General features: G+C 40.5%; 1 protein-coding gene across 1 annotated transcript in view; it reads left to right on the forward strand.

Moving 5' to 3' along the window:
* The window catches only part of ryr3 (ryanodine receptor 3), a 71,385-nt gene that overhangs the window by 41,331 nt on the left and 15,788 nt on the right, over positions 1-14,266 (forward strand). Inside the window, exons 37-76 of the mRNA XM_033991468.2 lie at positions 312-512; positions 1,329-1,431; positions 1,569-1,703; positions 2,870-3,143; positions 3,218-3,332; positions 3,951-4,083; positions 4,155-4,258; positions 4,361-4,496; positions 4,675-4,852; positions 5,195-5,297; positions 5,429-5,549; positions 5,712-5,881; positions 6,252-6,472; positions 6,624-6,714; positions 6,791-6,931; positions 7,262-7,425; positions 7,501-7,579; positions 7,662-7,751; positions 7,824-7,964; positions 8,147-8,209; positions 8,289-8,364; positions 8,435-8,558; positions 8,672-8,787; positions 8,859-8,926; positions 8,997-9,118; positions 9,523-9,572; positions 9,644-9,704; positions 9,790-10,028; positions 10,113-10,194; positions 10,282-10,412; positions 10,498-10,616; positions 10,693-10,891; positions 11,675-11,769; positions 11,850-11,995; positions 12,089-12,176; positions 12,248-12,340; positions 12,510-12,677; positions 13,040-13,099; positions 13,224-13,358; positions 13,565-13,677. Coding sequence (XP_033847359.1) covers positions 312-512; positions 1,329-1,431; positions 1,569-1,703; positions 2,870-3,143; positions 3,218-3,332; positions 3,951-4,083; positions 4,155-4,258; positions 4,361-4,496; positions 4,675-4,852; positions 5,195-5,297; positions 5,429-5,549; positions 5,712-5,881; positions 6,252-6,472; positions 6,624-6,714; positions 6,791-6,931; positions 7,262-7,425; positions 7,501-7,579; positions 7,662-7,751; positions 7,824-7,964; positions 8,147-8,209; positions 8,289-8,364; positions 8,435-8,558; positions 8,672-8,787; positions 8,859-8,926; positions 8,997-9,118; positions 9,523-9,572; positions 9,644-9,704; positions 9,790-10,028; positions 10,113-10,194; positions 10,282-10,412; positions 10,498-10,616; positions 10,693-10,891; positions 11,675-11,769; positions 11,850-11,995; positions 12,089-12,176; positions 12,248-12,340; positions 12,510-12,677; positions 13,040-13,099; positions 13,224-13,358; positions 13,565-13,677 — 5,048 coding nt within the window. The remainder of the gene's footprint in view (positions 1-311; positions 513-1,328; positions 1,432-1,568; positions 1,704-2,869; positions 3,144-3,217; positions 3,333-3,950; positions 4,084-4,154; positions 4,259-4,360; positions 4,497-4,674; positions 4,853-5,194; positions 5,298-5,428; positions 5,550-5,711; positions 5,882-6,251; positions 6,473-6,623; positions 6,715-6,790; positions 6,932-7,261; positions 7,426-7,500; positions 7,580-7,661; positions 7,752-7,823; positions 7,965-8,146; positions 8,210-8,288; positions 8,365-8,434; positions 8,559-8,671; positions 8,788-8,858; positions 8,927-8,996; positions 9,119-9,522; positions 9,573-9,643; positions 9,705-9,789; positions 10,029-10,112; positions 10,195-10,281; positions 10,413-10,497; positions 10,617-10,692; positions 10,892-11,674; positions 11,770-11,849; positions 11,996-12,088; positions 12,177-12,247; positions 12,341-12,509; positions 12,678-13,039; positions 13,100-13,223; positions 13,359-13,564; positions 13,678-14,266) is intronic.

Below are 14,266 nucleotides of genomic sequence, written 5' to 3' on the forward strand. Positions count from 1 at the left end.
GCTTTTGGCACTAATTGCAACTATTTAACCATAAAAAAAATAAAAAAAATATCACAGTCATATTTTGAAAATCATAATTGTTATCTTATTTATAACAAAATATGTTATTTATTTGTAAATATGATCTATCTAGAAGTCTACAGTCACCATATTTCAACTTTTATTACCTTATTTTGACATGGCTAGTTGGCAATTAGATGTAGTAACTGTACCTGGCAGTGAGTGCCATCATTGTTAAGGGGTAGAAAGGGTCAAAAGTATTAGTAATTGTTCTCTGTATTAGTTGTATATTGTGTGTTTTTTTGTTTCAGATGTGTGAACTGCTGCACTACTTCTGTGACTGTGAGCTGAAACACCGCATTGAGGCCATTGTGTCCTTCTCAGATCGTTTTGTTTCTAAGCTGCAGTTTAACCAGAAATTCCGCTACAATGAGCTAATGCAAGCGTTCAACATGTCCGCTGCCGTCACAGCCAAAAAGACCAAAGAGTTTCGCTCGCCTCCACATGAGCAGGTACAGTCCCAAGCAGCACACACAGGGGAGTCACAGCCTGTTGGAGAGGCTATTTATGTTTACACTTGTTTTTCAAACGCTGTGAACTGAGCCTGGAGAAAAATCAATAACCTTGCCCCACACAAAAGATTAATGTCAGAATCTGTAGAGTCATGTGTGACTTTTACTTGAGATTGTTCTGTTATTTTATATTGTGCTTTTATTTCCAAAATGCTTCCACAAGACTTGAATCATGACATTTGAGGAGCTGTTATTTTTTCTTTAGTAAAATACAGGTAACTTCTTTTGATGAATAGTATATTTAGTATGCTAACTGCCTCAGCAGTGTCAGCCAGGTATATGTAGAATGACGAGACTTTGTCTCTCATCTTTTTCAGTCAGACGTTGCCTAAACTAGAGAAGAAAGAAAAAGCCGAGAAAGCTAGTTTTTCTGTGCATAGGCTTAAAGCTGAGCTCTGATCTCTGGAAACTAAGTACAGCAGCTGTTGACTGTAGGCAACTTTTTCCAGGGAGCTCCCCCCTCTGTTCACCACATGGTTTATTAAAAAGTACTGCTGGGAATAGGCATCAAAATATCTTTAAAGGGGCTGTGCTTTAGCTTACTCAAGGACAGTCAGTACTTATATTTAGTCAGTTTTACACTTGCCTTGTGATTTCCAGCATACAGCACATGGCATTGATAATTTTAGGGATTTTGTCATGGCTATTTTAAGTATGACACTATACTTGAGTACATGCACATGCATTCTATCAAGAGTGTATCTGGTGATTATCATATACTGCATATTTTACTGTTACTTTGTGACTCTTCTGTAGATCAACATCCTGTTGAACTTCAGTGCAGGGGAGGACTGCCCCTGTCCCGAGGAGATCCAGGAGGAACTTAACAGCTTTCATGAAGAACTGCGACTGCACTGTGGTAGTCTACTACATCCTCACTACTTTTACAAGCACAGAAACAGTTTTAAGCTTAATATAACAACCTCCCTGAAGCACCAGTATTAGTGTTTCATCAAAAAGCACTTGAGTCTCCTTAAAACCATTTGCTTATTTTAGGAATTCCTGCGGAGGAGGAAGAAGAGGAGCCAGACACTTCGATAAAGGGCCGTCTTCTTGCATTGTTGTACAAGATCAAGGGCCCACCTCAGAAACCAGAGGAAGATCCCTCTGAAAAAGAGCAGGCTGCTCCCAGTAAGATGCTGACATCTACTCCATTCGACTAAAAGCCCACTTATGGTTAATGGAAACACATAGACCACGACTTTAATCTCTTAAGTATGTAAAGTGGACAGGCAGCATCAGGCTACAAACCACTATTTAATATTACATCAGCCACTGGGAGATTATCATATAGGATCCCCATGACAATATGAGACAAAATAAGTTAAGGTTTATGTATGATAATTATGGTTATGTATACAATCTACCACCATCAGCAACTATTTCCTGCCAATTTCAGTATATTTCTCAGGTTGCTCTTTAGCCACAATTCAGCTTCAAATATTAATGTCAACTCTCTACAGGCACCTGCTTTTTCGCCCATGTTCTGGACCGACTTGCATTATACAAAAGCTTTTTTCACTCTATACTTAAAGAAGGTAAAAGCAGCACCCAGATGAAAAATGACACAGTACTAAGTGGTGCTTTGTGTTAGAGCTTAGAAACTAAAGTCCTGTGTGATGAAGACTTTGATAAAATGCAGAGCAGATGTGAGGTGTTCACCTTCAGAGCAGCCGCTTTGCTCTGCCTGCCTCTGTCCAAAGTCTCATTATAATTCTGTTTGAATATGACCCTTTGTTTGCTACAGATGTCCCACTGCTGACAGGACCCATGGTTCAACTTTATGTCCAGAATAACAATGTCATCTCAAAAGTTAGATCTAGGGGTTTTGTAGTAGGTTAATCATAAAAGAATCTTAGACTAGGAAGGTAGAGTAAATATAATAAAAGCTACTCAAAAACACATTTGAGCATACAGTTATACATGTGTGTCACATTTTATAATAGTAATTTAAACCAAATTAATGAAATCACTTTTTTTGGTCATGGACAACAAACTCTTAATTAATTGATCGATAAGAACCCAAACAAAAAGTCTAATTGGCATATTTAAATTTAGACAATTTAAGGACAGCGCAAAATCCAACAAATTAATACACTCAAGAAAGAGAAGCTGGTCGAGGCACATCTGATTGCAAAATATCAATATTTATTGATTTTTAGTTTAACGTGCTTGAGTCTTAACCTGGACAGTGATTAATACAGTGACAGAGGAGGCTGGCTATTATATCTGCCTGTTAGATGTGAAAGCTGTCTGATGTATGAATTCATGTGTCCCCCTGAATCTAACGTGTGCAGCCAACCTGAAGGAGCTGATCTCCCAGACCATCACCAGCTGGGCTCAGGAGTCTCACATCCAGGACCCAGAGCTGGTCAGGGTAATGTTCAGCCTCCTCAGGAGACAATACGACGGCATCGGAGAGCTGCTGCGTGCCATGAAGAAGTCCTACACCATCAGTGCTGCATCTGTGCAAGACGCTATCAACCTCCTGGCCTCTCTGGGTCAAATCAGGTCCCTGCTGTCTGTGCGCATGGGCACTGAAGAGGAGAAACTCATGATTGATGGGCTTGGGTAAGAACGACTCACTGCTGTAAATGTTTAAAGCAAGAATTTTCAGGTTAAACAGTAACATGTTGTATTTATAGAGACATTATGAACAACAAAGTTTTCTACCAACATCCTAACCTGATGAGAGTGCTTGGCATGCATGAGACTGTCATGGAGGTCATGGTCAATGTGCTGGGAGGAGACAAGTCCCAGGTGTTTATCTTCATTTATTTATCATTTGCTGCCAGAATTGTATTTTTTAATGATCTTTGATATACATTACACTGTAAACTGATGATTTGACTTAGGGGTAAGCCAAGAGCAACAGCTTAAGACCTATAAAAGCCTCTCGTGTTATGGAGCTGGTAAATTAGTGGGGCACCCAGAGGGGCAGGAGTGGGGTGGGGTGATGTCTCTGCCCTGTCCTTTTTGGGCAGTGCTGACAGAAGCTGGAAGAGAGGGCTGTGATTTAAAGCCTTGGTCAGTGCCAAACATGAATTGAACCTTAGACAGACAGACCTCAGGGAGACAGCGAGGCACTTAACATCTGACTCTAGCAGTTTGATCACGTCGCCTTGGACATAAATTCCTGAGCAGTTTACTGCCACTTGATACATGTAGTTAACTTACAGTACCCATATAACGAGAGGTAAGCAAGACTTGTGTAAAGTTTTTAAGTATTTGTTGTATCAATGCATTTTAGTTGGTTAGTAACATTGATTTGTTTTTACCATAGTTTATAAAATCATTTAACCATTTTATTTATATTTACTGAGTTTACACACAACACAAGTCACAACAGAGATCCAAATGTGTATTCATGATTCACAGGAAATTGCCTTCCCCAAAATGGTGGCCAGTTGTTGCCGCTTCTTGTGCTACTTCTGTCGTATCAGTCGCCAGAATCAGAAAGCTATGTTTGACCATCTGAGCTACTTGTTGGAGAATAGCAGTGTTGGCCTTGGTAAGACCAGTATTTGCATAATATACACAAAAATGTACAAGAGAGACTAAGAGTTTCAATTATCTGTTTAGCTTCTGAAGCAATGCGAGGATCCACTCCACTGGATGTTGCAGCATCATCAGTGATGGACAATAATGGGCTGGCTTTGGCATTAGAGGAGCCTGACCTGGAGAAGGTGAACATAAAAATGAATTGTTGAACACTTTTTAAAACACCTAGAAATGTTTTACCCTTAAAACAAAATTGCAATAGGAAACTAAGTAGTGTCTGTGTGTAGGTGGTGACATATCTGGCAGGCTGTGGTCTTCAGAGCTGTGCCATTTTGGTTGCCAAGGGTTACCCAGACCTCGGCTGGAACCCCATTGAGGGAGAGCGCTACTTGTCTTTCCTAAGATTTGCTGTCTTCTGTAATGGTGAGAACTTTTATATCCTCATACCAAAAAAACAGTGATTGATTCATAAAACACTTAATTCATTCACTGATTCATAAAACTAAGTCTTTTAGTCTATGTGATACTTTGTGTGTCAGATGAGACGCAGATGGTTCTGTGTACCTTCAGTTTCCAGACACACGTGTTGTTGTTGTTCCAGGCGAGAGTGTGGAGGAAAACGCTAACGTGGTGGTGAAGCTGTTGATAAGGCGTCCCGAGTGTTTTGGCCCAGCCCTAAGGGGAGAGGGAGGCCAAGGACTGCTGGCTGCAATGAAAGAAGCCATTAAGATCTCTGAGGACCCAACCCTGGACCTCCCCCCAGCCGATGCCACTGCAGGGTATGCGCATGGTGTTTTTAGTTTTAGATTTTAATAAAACTATTTATTTAAAGCTAGACAAAGTTTAACATGGAGGGCTGTTGTGCTCCCAGTAATAGTGTTGGTGTAGATCACATTAGAATGCAAAGCCTCTGATACAGTAGCTGCATTTTAATTGGGAAAGGATATTAAAGTCTGTAGTGTGGAGGGAGATTGGGAAAGTAGTCAGAATCAATATTTCTACCCCTCTGCTCAGTAAAAGCATTGAGTTCAGTGCCAAAATACTGTTGTAATTCATGTAGTTAAGTAGATGTGTTTTTATGGTAAAAAAAAAAGGAAATTGTTTTGGAAACTATCCTACAGGTCTGGTGAGGAGGAGGGAGAAGTTATTCACATGGGCAACGCCATTATGTCCTTCTACTCTGCTCTCATTGACCTGCTGGGGCGCTGTGCTCCTGAGATGCATGTAAGACATCCCACACTCTGCCTTGAACTGGTTAATAATTATTGGCTGCCATTGTACAGCAATATGTTTACAAAATGTCATACTGAGCTTGGGGATAGATTTGAATAAAACATACATTCTTACTTTTACAGTTAATCAATGCAGGCAAAGGTGAAGCTCTGCGAATCCGAGCAATCTTGCGCTCACTGGTCCCCACCTCAGACCTGGTTGGAGTCATCAGCATTCCTCTTAGCATGCCGGTGGTCAACAAAGGCATGTTTTGCAATTACAAATTTATTTAGAAACTGGTTGATTCTATTCTTTGGCGCATGTGTACAGAATATGTTTGTTTTTGCAATTAATCAAAAACTATTCTCAGTAACCATGTAGTCATCATTCAGTCCCTCAATACAATTTATTTGTTTTTATTTCCAGATGGTTCAGTGACTGAGCCCGATATGTCGGCCTGTTTCTGCCCGGACCACAAGGCTCCCATGGTGCTCTTCCTCGACAGAGTGTATGGCATCGAGGACCAGGCCTTTTTGCTGCAGATGCTGGAGGTCGGCTTTTTGCCTGATCTAAGAGCCTCTGCATCTCTGGATACTGTGAGTTTGGAAGCTTTGTTTTTTTACATGATAGACTTCACAATCATCCTAAACTAATTGTCAGTGATATAAGAGAAGGGAGTGAAGCTTTGAATCATAATGACTCAATCACTAATAAAAGCAGGTTGATGCTTTGTACACAAGGCACTTTAATTGTCACAGTGGTCCAAGTCACGTGCAGGAGTTTACAAAGGAGCTATTCCTGGTCTTAACTGTTTGTGTAGAGAAATTTTAATGAAATATTAAACATACATTGTTTGTCTATGGTCTGAAACACAATGTAACATGGCAGACACATCCAGTGGAGTTTGAGCCTTATAGTAAATCAAATGCAGATTGTACTGTGTAACTTCTTGCACTTTTCCCATAGGAGGTGTTGAGCACCACGGAGACCGCCCTGGCTATGAACCGGTACATTGGATCTGCTCTGCTGCCTCTCTTGACCCGCTGTGCTGCTCTGTTTGCCAGCACTGAGCACCACGCTCAGCTGGTGGACTCCACACTCCAGACCATCTACCGCCTGTCCAAGGGCCGCTCACTCACCAAAGCCCAGAGGGACGCTATTGAAGAGTGCCTGCTTGCTATATGCAAGTGAGTGCTGCCAAACATGTCAGACTCAGTTCCATTGATGAAGTGGGCTGTGGCCTCTCATAGAAATATAGCTGTCTGATAAATCTGTCAAACATACATTCATTTATTGAACTTCTAAATGATGGGAATAACCACTGCTCCTCTTTAACAGACATCTCCGTCCATCTATGATGCAGCAGCTTTTAAGACGACTTGTATTTGATGTTCCTATGCTCTCGGATTACTGCAAGATGCCACTGAAGGTAACACTGTCTTTAATGAGGCCTACAATCCTCTCATTATAGTAACACATCTGTCTTTTGTCTCTTTTGTCTGTAGCTGTTAACCAACCACTATGAACAGAACTGGAAATACTACTGTCTGCCCTCTGGGATGGGCAGCTTTGGTTTAGCTTCTGAAGAGGAATTACTCCTGACAAAGAAACTATTTTGGGGGATTTTAGAATCTCTCTCTCAGAAGGTACATCCACGCACATAAAGAGATTACTATGGAAATGTAGTCAGTGTAATTTTGAACCATTCAAGCCTTTGTACATTGTTTCCATCATTGTTAAGAAGTTCACAGTTCTGTAAAGGTGGGAGGAACCATAACGGTCTTGTGCAGCTGAGGCAAAGCTAAAAATAGAAGACGCTAAAAAAGATGAATCATTTATCAATTTCTGTGACAGGCTTTTGTTACATGTACAATACCCCTGCTTTTCCTCTGTTCCGTCTCTCCATTTTAAACCCCATGTGGTATGCACTAGCTGAATAAAACCAAGCATTCAAACTTTGATTCTATGGTTTGTAGAAGTATGATGCTGAACTTTTCAAAATGGCCAAGTCTTGTCTGTGTGCCATTGCCGGAGCCTTGCCTCCAGATTTTGTTGATGCCACCCTCGGGGCTACATTGGAAAAGCAGGCTTCAGTGGATGCACATGGAAACTTTGACCCCAAACCAATCGTCACTGCCAAGTAAGTGTTCTGCAATGAAACACTTCCAAGTAACATGTGACGTGTCTTCACCTAACATACACAAACTCTTCATAGCATCTCCCTTCCTGAAAAACTTGAGTACATTGCCAACAAATATGCAGAGCATTCCCATGACAAATGGTCCTCAGAGAAGGTATGTTTCAGTCTGTGACATGAGGCATGTTCCTGTTTCACGGCTGAACAGCATTGTTTCTCATGTGGAACTGTTGTCTCAGGTGTCAGCAGGCTGGAAACTTGGGGACAATATTGATGATCAGGCCAAAACTCATCCTCTGCTGAAGCCTTATAAATCTCTGAGTGAGAAGGTACACACACACATTACCACAGTTTTGCAGTCATCACTAAACCTACCCAAACACTAAAGTTATGTTGTGTAGGAGAGAGAAACCTATCGCTGGCCGGTGAAAGAGTCGCTGAAGAGCATGCTTGCGATGGGCTGGAACATTGAAAGGACCAAGGAAGGAGAAGCCATTTTCCAACAACGAGAAAATGACAAGCAAAAGAAAACAGAATCTCAGGTATTAAGTTAAATTCTATCACTGCTAGCTCTGTTAGCATTGTTAGTGCTGTTAGCACTGTTAGCACAGTTATCTCACTGGAATGCAACAAGCCTGTGCACTTGTGAGGAACTTGTGAGCTATCACAATGTCAGTACTGACAAGGTGGAGATTTATTTCTCATTTAATCATTACCCTTGTAGGTTAATGGATTCAGTCCTGCTCCAGTGGATCTGCACAATGTCACTTTGTCAAGGGAGCTACAGGTTGGTCTTCATTCCTTAATTAAAACAACTTTCAAACTAAAGGGAAACTCACATATCTTAGTGTATTATTAATCTGCAGGGCATGGTTGAAGTAGTTGCAGAAAACTACCACAACATTTGGGCTAAAAAGAAAAAGATGGAGTTGACGAGCAAAGGTTTGCATAATTATGTCATTATTTTTGGTACTTCTTCATTTCTGACTGTACCTCCTATTTGAATGTGAAGGAGGAGGGACCCATCCATTGCTGGTTCCCTATGACACCCTGACGGCTAAAGAGAAGCAGAGAGACAGAGAGAAAGCCCAAGAGCTCTTCAAGTTCCTGCAGATCAGCGGATATGCTGCCACAAGGTTTACTCTCACTGCCACTTACCATGAAAATGCTCATTTATAAACTAGCACTGCCTTTAAGGTTATTATGCCATTGCAATAAACTGGCATGTGGTCCTCATTGTTGTACACAGGGGTATGAAAGATATGGAGCAGGACTCATCATCTATGGAAAAGCGCCATGCCTACAAGTTTGTTAAAACACTGCTTAAATATGTGGATTCTGCCCAAGAATTCATTGCTCATCTTGGTATGTATTGTTTTTTAATCATTTCATTTGGTCTATCCATTCAATTATTTATATGATAATCTTAACTTCAGAGGCTATGGCGACTAGCGGAAAGACAGACAAATCTCCACATGACCAGGAAATCAAGTTCTTCGCAAAGGTTTGTTCATTACTGCATAAATTTGTGGGTATTTTCAATACATTTTTATTTGACTGTTGTACCGTTATAGGTGCTGCTTCCACTCATAGATCAAGCCTTCAAAAACCACTTTCTTTATTTCCTGTCTACTCCCAACATGGCCCTGAGCAGCTGTGGTTGTGCCTCTAATAAGGAAAAGGAGATGGTCACCAGGTAAAATAGTGCAGTATTCGTGAAATTTATTGATACTTTACAGTGACATTACTCTGGGGGTGTTCTTCATGTATCTCTTTGGTTGAATATTCAGCAGTTACTATTGTGACAAAATCTCAAACTCAAGAAAAAACACAAAATGGATTCAAACAACACATTTTCAGGAGCTTGTGATCAATACAAGCACGATCCTGAACGCTTGTTGGCTAATGCTAACTACCTTGTCACTGCAATGCTCTGATTAAAGTCCAATTTGAAAAACAGAGCTTCAGACAGAGCAGTGCCTCTAGTTAGCATCACACCCCCAGGGAATATTGATTTCATTTTGCGTAATACTGCTTGCATGGCCTCTTTCTTGTTTTTCCTTCTATTCAAATTCTTCAGTACCTTCTTGTCTTTTCTAGCCTTTTCTGTAAGTTGGCAGCTCTTGTCAGACACAGGATTTCCCTCTTTGGTAAGGTTTAAACTCCCATAGTATCACTGTAGTGTGAAGTGTACAGCTATAGGCATGTGTTTGTATTGCAGGAAGTGACTCTGCCATCATGGTGAGCTGTCTGGACATCCTTGCACATTCACTGGACACTAGGTAAGATGGTTTACTGCAATGTGGTGTTTGAGATTTCAGATATCTAGTATACTCATCTTCTTTTACTGTTTTACTTTTCTCCTAGAACAGTGATGAAATCTGGTTCAGAGCTGGTCAAGGCTGGACTTCGTACTTTCTTTGAGAACGCAGCAGAAGATCTGGAGAAGCTGCTGGAGATGCTAAAGCTGGGAAAGTTCTTCCAATCACGAGCCCAAATGAAGAGTGTCAGCCAGAGCATCAACTATGTGACTGTGGCCTTACTACCGATGCTGGTGGCCATCTTTGAGCACATCACTACTTACGGGTTTGCAGCGGATCTACTGTGTTAGTTATCAGATGTATTTTTGCTTTGGAACTTCAAAGGGTCTATGTATTTCCTTATGGTAATTATATTTTGTTTGTTTTCAGTGGATGATGTGCAGTTGTCCTGTTATAGAATCCTCACATGCCTGTACTCTCTCGGCACAGGAAAAAACATCTTTATGGAGAGGTTGCGAATTAATTTTCAACTAAATATTAAAACCAGCAAACACGTATTACACTATGAACCATATTTGCTGTATGTCTTTTTACACAGACATCTGCCTGCACTGGGAGAAAGCCTCGCCACCCTAGTGGGAGCGATGCCTGTAGCATTTTTAGAGCCGCCGCTGAATGCATACAACCCACTGTCAGTGTTCAACACCAAGACGCCCAGAGAGCGGGCCAGTATGTAACTGCTCATCTGTAATGTGAATGAACCATCAGGTGGAATGCTTTTATTTAAAACAGCCTTGTTATTGTCTTTGTTTAGTTTTGAGTATGCCTGATACAGTGGAGGAGATGTGCCCAGAAATGCCATGCCTCGACAAACTGCTCAAAGATGTGAATGATATCTCTGAGACTGGAGCACGCTACAGTGACATGCCACAGGTGGGAGGAAAATCGTCATGTTCACTGACTCTGGCTTTGAAGCTCTTAGTAAGTCAAATGAATGATTCCTCTGTAGGTCATTGAGGTGATCCTCCCTATGCTGTGCAACTATCTGTCCTATTGGTGGGACAAAGGGCCAGAAAACTCTCCTCCGGACACACTGTGCTGCACCATGGTCACTTCCGAACACCTCAGCATCATCCTAGGAAACATCCTCCGGATACTCAATAACAACTTAGGCACTGAAGATGCTCCCTGGATGAAGAGAATTGCAGGTAGGTTACTATTAGTCAATAATTTGGATTTTAGAGTAGCCTACAGGGCATACTCAAAACACCAGATTCTTCTTCTTTAAACAGTTATAGGTATTATTGTGTTATTGCTGAAGTTGGCAGTGTGGGTGAAATATTTTGCCAAGGGACAATACTCGCTCCAGTTGGTGGGCGAACTACAAGTTTAATTGATCCTTATTTTTTATTAGCATATAACAGTAAGAAATCAATTAATGTGTGTAACATCCTTAAATGTAAAACCGCCTTTGCCCAATCCGTCTTCTCATATAGGGCTGTTAATCAATGGAATAAGCTTCCCTCTGAGATACTGAGCTTAAACAGCCACACAGCATTCACCACAAAGGTGAAAGCATGGTTATTAGAAAACCAAACATGTACGCACATTTAGCAAAGAGGACGAACCGTTGATTGTAAGATGTGAATGAAAGTATTCATATGAATGTACTAGCTTTGTTCTGCTTACTACCAGACACAGAAGGGTGAGTGTGAGTGTGAATAAGACTATATGGGTATGGATGTTAATTGGATTAAGTTGCTACATGGACAGGTTTGCATTTTAAATCATATTGTGTATGTGTGTGTGTATATGTACATTTTTATGTTGACCCATTTCCTTGAGGACTACAGCTAGAATCTGGTACAAGCATCTCTGCCATTGTGCTTAATGTAATTGTACATTGCCCTACAAAATAAATGAATGAAAAAATTAAATAAATGAAAACTTCTTTTTACATGAAAGCTACAGTTGCTCCATGTCTCTTACAGTTTACTCGCAACCAATTATCTGTAAGGCTGGGGCTGATCTTCTTCGAAGTCATTTCCTACCTACAATGGACAAACTCAGGAAGAAGACAGTAAAGGTAATTATAATAAATAGATGTATGTTACATATCCTCCCCTAATAGAACCATATAGAACTAACAGTCCAGAATATTTGCAGGTTGCTGCTGAAGAGGAGCTGTTAAAGGCTGATGGCAAAGGAGATAACCAGGAGGCAGAGTTGCTCATTCTGGACGAGTTTTCTGTCCTCTGCAGGGACCTTTACGCCTTCTATCCCATGCTTATACGTTATGTAGATAATAACAGGTATGCTTCACAGGGTGTGAAACAACATAGTATACTGTAAAGTATATACAAAATATATACTGAAGTTATTATCATTCTGAACTCCTTTTTCAGGTCTCGATGGCTGAAGGAACCCGATGAGAACTCCACGGAGCTTTTCCAAATGGTTGCAGAGATCTTCATTCTGTGGTGCAAGTCAAATGTATGCTTTTTTGTTTTGTATTCAAGTGTCTTATACTATGTATTTGTGAAGTAAAATACTTTTAAAAACAGAACTTCAAGCGGGAAGAACAAAACTTTGTGGTGCAAAATGAGATTAACAACTTGGGTTTCCTCACTGGAGAAGGAAAAGCAAAGATGTCAAAGGTAGGATACCATTCCTTTGTAAATCACTTTTAGAGACAATCGTTACAACTTTAGGAAGGTAATGTCATAAACTGTGTACACTTTCATTCGTGTATATGAAGGCAAATGTGTGAATAACAATTGTGTTAGTCTCTCTTAATCCATTTATCTAATGACTGGTCTTCTATAGTCCGGTGGGGACCAGGAGAGAAAACACAAACGTCGTCGGGGTGAGTACTACTCCATCCAGACTTCACTCATCGTCGCTGCTCTGAAGAAGATGCTGCCTGTGGGTTTAAACATGTGCACCCCTGGAGACCAAGAGCTCATCTCCCTGGCCAAAATACGCTACAGTCTGGTGAGTTTGGTGCACATGAGAGGAGTTTGCGCTGTCAAAGTATGTACACGTTATAGTACACGTTATAGTACATATAGTAGTGTGTGTGTGTATATATATATATATATATATATATATATATATATATATATATATATATATATATATATATATATATATATATATATATATATATATATATATATATATATATATATATAGTACATGTTCAAAATGTCTCTGCTAGTTAACATTCACTCTTCTAGCACAGCTGTTTGATGTCTAGTTTTGTGGACCTCTGTACTGTTTTTGGTTTATTTAGTAGTTAAACCATGCCCCCTGCTGGTAATTTTGTTTCCTGTGATGTGTGGTTTCTCTCATAGAAAGATACTGACGATGAGGTGAAAGACCATTTGCGTCAGAATCTTCATCTCCAAGACAAGGTAAACATTGTTTTATTTCACAAAACAATTTCATACAAATGTTTGTTTGTGTTTTCTACTTTAACCTTTCTTTCTACATTTAATTTGCAGTATTGCAATAACATTTTTCTGTATTCTATCCTAGTCGGATGACCCAGCAGTCCAGTGGCAGCTGAACTTATATAAAGATGTGGTTGTCAAGAGTGAAGAACCAGTCAACCCAGATCACACAGTGGATCGTGTGCAAAGCATCTCTGCAGCTGTTTTCCACCTGGAGCAGGTACAAGACCATGTGCACACAGTTTTAGTGGTCAGATATTATGAACATGGGCTTTTTATGGGAGGGGTCATTACTATGCAGTTTTTAATGTTTCAAAAATGCTGTTCAACAACATTCTATGGTTCTATTCTATGGTGTGGTTCCTGCATCATGGTTCGATACCTATTACTGTAACTCTGACCAGGTTTAACTGAAAAACCTTTCAGGTGGAGCAGCCTTTGAGGAATAAGAAGTGTGTGTGGCATAAGTTGCTGTCCAAACAGCGCAAACGTGCTGTAGTGGCCTGTTTCCGCATGGCCCCTCTGTACAATCTGCCCAGGTGAGTTTGCTCCTGATGAACTCTGATGTCTTGGTTACGTTTATCAATGATCTACCACCTTGAAGACTAATTTCTAACAGAAACAGAACCATACTTTTGTGGGGGACATTTGTTTTTTGTGTGTCTATGTAAATTTTCATCTTCTTCCCAGTAACACTATTTCTTCTGTGTTGTTTTTACATAACACTTCCTCATCCTCCTCAGATACAAAATTAATAATTACTTCCTGAATGGCTATCGGGTGGTTTGGCTGGAAAGGGCATTCAAAGCCTCCAGCTTCGACCGCCTGTTCTCTCTGCTCACGGTAAAGTGGAACTACTAGGCAAATGCATCATCAGTACCCCTTTCCTCATCACCAGGACCAGGCTCTGCCCAGCAACCAACTCTGTCCTGACTGTTGATTCTGATTGGTCAGCTTAAACATGGTACATATTGGATAATAGAATATATACTTGATTGTTTGGGTATTTGTCCTTTATACTGTGAGTACTTATCTTAACCAAAATTACAATTCTAAATTGTAAATGACCTGTCAGAAGAGTCAGTGGCCCCTCCATGAGCTGTCACCTCCTGCTTGAAATGCACTCGT

The sequence above is a fragment of the Periophthalmus magnuspinnatus genome, chromosome 24 (genome assembly GCF_009829125.3).
Source record: "Periophthalmus magnuspinnatus isolate fPerMag1 chromosome 24, fPerMag1.2.pri, whole genome shotgun sequence".
NCBI lineage: Eukaryota > Metazoa > Chordata > Actinopteri > Gobiiformes > Gobiidae > Periophthalmus > Periophthalmus magnuspinnatus.